The sequence below is a fragment of the Pseudorasbora parva genome, chromosome 23, assembly GCF_024679245.1.
Source record: "Pseudorasbora parva isolate DD20220531a chromosome 23, ASM2467924v1, whole genome shotgun sequence".
In the NCBI taxonomy this organism is placed as follows: Eukaryota; Metazoa; Chordata; class Actinopteri; order Cypriniformes; family Gobionidae; genus Pseudorasbora; species Pseudorasbora parva.
In genome coordinates this window covers 11,214,093-11,219,769 of record NC_090194.1, presented here as the reverse complement: position 1 = coordinate 11,219,769, position 5,677 = coordinate 11,214,093, and the positions used below count along the sequence as shown (strand labels likewise).

General features: G+C 35.4%; 1 protein-coding gene and 1 long non-coding RNA gene across 3 annotated transcripts; both read right to left on the bottom strand.

The window, feature by feature from the left end:
* LOC137062978 (CD209 antigen-like protein D) lies at positions 1-1,816 on the bottom strand. 2 transcript variants are annotated; one of them, XM_067433949.1, is made up of 5 exons: positions 1,645-1,816; positions 1,329-1,559; positions 1,026-1,153; positions 788-894; positions 1-683 (listed from the first exon to the last, which is right to left on the bottom strand). In XM_067433949.1, the coding sequence occupies exons 1-5, from the start codon at positions 1,766-1,768 to the stop codon at positions 485-487; spliced, it is 789 nt and encodes a 262-aa protein (XP_067290050.1). In that variant the 5' UTR covers positions 1,769-1,816; the 3' UTR covers positions 1-484. The 2 variants fall into 2 exon arrangements, with proteins under 2 accessions (XP_067290050.1, XP_067290051.1); XM_067433950.1 differs by lacking the exon at positions 1,329-1,559.
* Positions 1,817-4,422: 2,606 nt separating this feature from the next.
* On the bottom strand, positions 4,423-5,677 carry LOC137062958 (uncharacterized). The gene is made up of 3 exons (XR_010901318.1): positions 5,580-5,677; positions 4,856-4,902; positions 4,423-4,507 (listed from the first exon to the last, which is right to left on the bottom strand). It is a non-coding gene; the product is annotated as an uncharacterized lncRNA (long non-coding RNA).

Below are 5,677 nucleotides of genomic sequence, written 5' to 3'. Positions count from 1 at the left end.
CAGATAGATAGATAGATAGATAGATAGTTTAAATGAAATATGTGCAGTGCTTTTGAATGTAACCAATTATCACGTGATGTCAAGTGGTGCCAAATTTAGCAATGCCAGCAGCAGTGCAATTGCAAGACATTCAAAATGGATAAGAGGATTTTAAGTTGTCACAGTTTTAACCGTTTTTGTTTAGTCAATGAGCATTGTTGACACACTTCAGTGTCACTATTTGACACTATAATTTAGGGCTGGGTAAAAATTATTTTTACGAAACGATATCATCCTGTTTTCAGTTGATTGCAGTGCGCCTCCCAACCATTAAATTGTAATAATCTTTGTGCTTTGTTTATATTGATATAAAACAAAATCTCAGATTTGCAGGTATTAGTTTAAATTAAATAAATCAGTGGGGCATCCTCCAGGAACAAGCTTAAGAAACACTTCTTTAGATGATAATCAAATATTACAGAAGTTTTGAACTGTTAAACTTGTTTCAAAAAAGGTGTGTGATGTTCCTATATGGCAGTATGAGTTGTGAAATACTCTTCTCACAGATCCATTGAATAGCTCTATTACATGGAATATCAAGCCACCCAAATAAAGCTAACCACCTTGGGTCATAATCCATAGACAAAGCACAGTTCTCTGATGTACCTCCATTTGGCTCTCCAATTGCCCAGAATTTGCTGAAACTACAGATCAGTATAAGATGTTCAGTGATGCTTTCTGTATGATGTGATATACTAACTGTGAGAATCATTTATTAGATATTAATCATAGTTCAGTGATTTCTCACCTAGAGTTCAGTGAGCTGCCATCAACCCATTCCCATCTGCCCTCCACATCACTGTCAGTCAGACCAATCCAGACTGAAATTCCATTAGATATGTTCTTAACAAAATCCTGAGCAGATGAAACAGTTCCACATTTATATCATCAACAGACAATAGACACATTTCATCTAACCATCTCTCATTTAGCTGTTGAATGCACGCACGCACGCACACACACTCTTGATTTATTCTTTCACTCACTTGTTCCTCTTTGTTGTTTATGATAATCAGATCTGCTCCTCTCTCTGTACAGTATCTTCTGCTCTCAGTCCAGCTCTTCTGCTCAGTGGATATGTAGTAAAAACTGGATTGATAGAAAGTCCATTTAGCTGTTAACAGAACAAGATCAGATATTAGCTTTGCATTCTCATTTTCACTCACCCGTCTGTAACACATAGTAAACTCATAGATTGTGCAACTGAAAGTTACTGAGAGCATAATCCAACTCCATCATGTTTTATAGCGAATCACTACAGAAACTACTAACTATTAAAGAAACCTTACAACAAGAAGTAAGACTGGATATTAGCTGGTCTCTGTCATTGATCAGGTTTTTGTTCTTGAATATTAGCTGGTCTCTCTCATTGGTCAGGTTTTCATTCTTGGATATGAGCTGTTGTCTCTCTTGAGTGAACATGACACACAGCACTATGACTGCAGTCAGCAGAAGAACACACAGCAGCCCCAAACACACTGCAGCTGCTCTGGAGCTTCTGTTCCTCGCAGAATCACTTTCTGTAGATTAACAAACATCCTATGATTCTCTTTATTTGCCACACATCAGCTAAAAACAAACTGAGTGAATTATTAATCTCAGTACCTGTGAATTCAGATGATTTTCCTTGCATTGTGATCTCTTTTCCAATCCTATCTTCAATAACGTCAGGAATTTCATATATCTCATCAGTGGTTTGTCCATCTTTTCTCTGCATGTTAAACTCCATTGTATATTTTCATTTACTCTTTCAGACCATTTTAGTGTAGTCAGGATGCCAACAAACTAGTACTAGTATTTCTCTTGGAGTGTACTAAGCTTTGTTTCTCATCTGTGTTTGTGTGGCCAGTATTTATGCAGAAAGGAACTGTTTTAATGGTAATTTTTCAGGTTTTTATGCATAAAGGAACTTAAGCTCACCACAGAAGTACACTGCATGACATTTTTGTATTTAAATAAAAAAATTTTTTTTTAAAATAAATGTGCACTGTAAAAAGTACTACCTATATATAACTCATAAAAAGTGAGGCAAGTGGCTACATTGGATGTTTTAAGTTGAGTCAACTTGCAGCAATTTTTAAGTAAAATAAACACTGTAACATTACTTAATACAAACGCAACAAAATCAAGTTGAGGTAACTAATTATACTAGTATTAATCAGTTAGATAAACCTACTTTTCTTTGTACAGGTAACTTATTTGTTGGTTGTTACAAGTAACCTGTTCTCATTTTAATTAGGTTTTTTGAAATGTATTTTCTTAGTAAAAGTAACTTAATCACAAGTGAATAAACATTTTAATTGAGCCCTATAGCTATAATCTCAAAAATACATCTAAATGACTATATTCTAAGCACTACAGTGATTAACTTTACATAATCAGACTTTTTTAATAACAATTACACATTCAATAGAAGAAAAAAAGATTGGTAGACTGAAGACAATAATATTTATTTAATGTCAACCAGTGTCACTTTTAACAGTGACTACAAAATAGCCAATAAATGTAGCTGCACGTGTACACAATAATATAAAACAAACACTGTATATGTGTATTTTTAACCTGTTCAGAAGAGTAAAGAAAAATGTCCAAACTGCCCAATCTGCAATGTTCAGATAAAGGTAAATGTAAGCCATAACATTACATTGTACACTACGCTGTTGAGTATATACCTCCTGAGGTAATGAGAAAACGGAACACAGTCCAAAGTCCACATTAAGTATCAGTCCCACAAAGAGCCTCTGATGTATCTCAGAAGTATACATCAGTTTTTAGGTATACTTAAGGTCAAGGGCATAGGTAAGTCCAACAGGAGGCAGCATGCTTTCGACAGATTTGGCACACCTCTGACCACGGGCTGTCCTTCTATGATCATCCAAATTGTGTCGGGTTGAAGGCACATTTTCTGTGGGCTAAAACTGCCAAGCTCAATATGCACCTCGGTTTCATCACGACTCTATTGGTGGAGACAAAAAAAGATAAAGATTTTGGTCAGACAAACTGTAAATTAGATGCATATAGCAAACAGGTAGAAGACAGATAAGAAACAAAGTAAAAATGGATTTTTTTTTTTGATAAAAGTGGTGGATACTAGATGGATACTGTGACTAGAGCATGTGACCAGAGAGAAGTCTACCATGACAATGCTATTAAACTAAACTATCATGATCTACTGTAGCATGAGTGTTGTCTTTTCCTGGTTCAAATGATCCATTACAATAAAACAATGCAATTGTGTTTGCCTGTACCTGATTGGTCATCCCATTAATAAAGGAATAGTATACTTTCAAATAAAAATTTCCTTATAACTTTACTCCCCCCATGTCATCCAAGATGTCCATGTCCTTCTTTCTTTAATCGAAAAGAAATTAAGCTTTTTAATGAAAACATTCCAGGATTTTTCTCATAGTGGACTTGGCACAAAAATGGCTAAAGGTCAAAATTTGTTTCAGTGCTGCTTCAAAGGGCTTTAAACAATCCCAGACGAGGAATAAGGGCCATATCAATCAAAACAATCTGTCATTTTCTTTTTAAAAAAATCTATATACTTTATAGACACAAATGATCGAATCACAAGTGCTTCCACCATAACATGATTCCGTATTCTTCAAAAACCTTACGCTAAATGTGACGCCTGTTCTGGCACCAGTTCCGTTTTTTTCCGAAAGTCGAATAGGGAAGGCTTAGGACAATTAGCGTATAAGCTTTTTGGAGAATACGGAATCACGTTCTGGTGGAAGCACTTGTGATGTGATCATTAGTTTCTATAAAGTTTATACATTTTCATTTCTTTTTTTATAAAATGACCAATCATTTTGCTACATAAGACCCTTATTCCTTGTCTGATACTCTTTAAAGCCATTTGAAGCAGCACTGAAACTCTAATTTTGATCTTCAACTATCTGGGGCTTATTGTAGTCTACTATAAGAAGAATAATCCTGGAATTTTTTCATCAAAAACCTGAATTTCTTTTCGACCGAAGAAAGGAGGACATGGACATCTTGGATGACATGGGGGTGAGTAAATTATCAGGAAATTTTAATTTGAAAGTGGACTATTCCTTTAAGCTACAGAGTTTAAATATCTTTCAAGAGCAAACGTAATTACCCCATATCATCACAATATTAATACATACAGACAGAAAAATAGACAAGTAGCTTTAAGTCCAATACATACGTGGTGGACACTGATGAGGTCTTCCTGTCTCTCCCGCATGTATTCACTCAGGCGACTCAGGACCACTTCTCTCCTTTTCTCCACAGAGGCAGATGGTTCCTGTCAAAAAGTAAAATCTGATCAAAATTCACAGCCTGATGATAGATTAAAAAGGTCCTACTATACATCTGATAGTATCTTCTAATAGTACATCGGCTATTTCTCAGCTCAAAGGCTTTCTTAAACATGTTTTAGTGGACCTTTTATGTTAAAGAGTGATATGCAACTGATTCTCAGGAACTCTCAACAGATCTGTGAAGAGAACAATACCATCTTAGTTACATACCAAAAGTTTTTTGTCTGTGATTTAAACAACATGAGAGTTTTGGATACAAATTAGTGTCAAGCAGTAAATAAAAATATTCACTATATAGTTATTTTTAAGTATGAAAAAAAGCAAGAATTAAATGTAATCTTTAGTGAGGTTTGTTGCCTTATGTGCCCCATCTTCATAACTATATTTACCAAAATTGAACAATGTGAAATTCAACTGAATGTAGCACAGCACGAAAAAGATACTGTTGTTGACTGTAGATGTTGTTGTATTCTTTAGCCGTGTGATGAGTTATAGCCGTGTATCTATTTTGAAGTGTTTCTTACCTGGATGTGAAGATTGAAGACCCCATGTAACAAAAGCGCTTGGGTATCTAAAGACCAGGAAAATGCATGTTAGAATAAGGTTAAAAATGTGTTAAATGCAACTTATTTATGGATTAGAAGTTGTAGGGTTTTTCAACCACAAATCTGTCAATAATCGACTATACAGCATTAAAAAAGTGGATGAAATCTCTAAACATAGACAGTCTACTAAGCATACATCTATAAAAGCTAAACTTTGCATCTGAATTAGTAATGCAAAAGTATACTAACATAATCACTGATTCCAGAGTCCTGCACTTTACTTTCCCTTATTTGCCTGCACAACTATTTTACGATTGTCTTGAAATTGCTAGTTTCGATCGCATATGATCCCGAAATTGAATTTGTGCAATATAAAAATATAACTGAGGGCTTTTGTGCAATGAATTATTACCTACCTATCTGCATTTTTAAACACGTCCCTCCTGAATGTTGTTACAGTGGCGATGATAACAGACTATGATATAAAACACTTACTCACAGCACTTACTCATTTCATATTAACTTACAAACGTTAACTGTTGTCTGCCTTCGACCGCATTGTGCAGCTATCTTAGCTTGCCATGTGTGCAGCAGGATAGCTAGCTATACAGTACAATTTGCAAACCTAACCTCAGCTCCCTGGAGTAAGCGATTACGCGTGACTTTACATTACCAGTCATTTGGCTAAATTTGTTCAACTTACCGTGTTAATCAGTTCCTGAAATTCAGATCCGCTGTATCGAATGATCAGTTGAAGTGCTGAGGAAGACACTGCATCTGCCTGGGCAAGTCCCCTCGCGC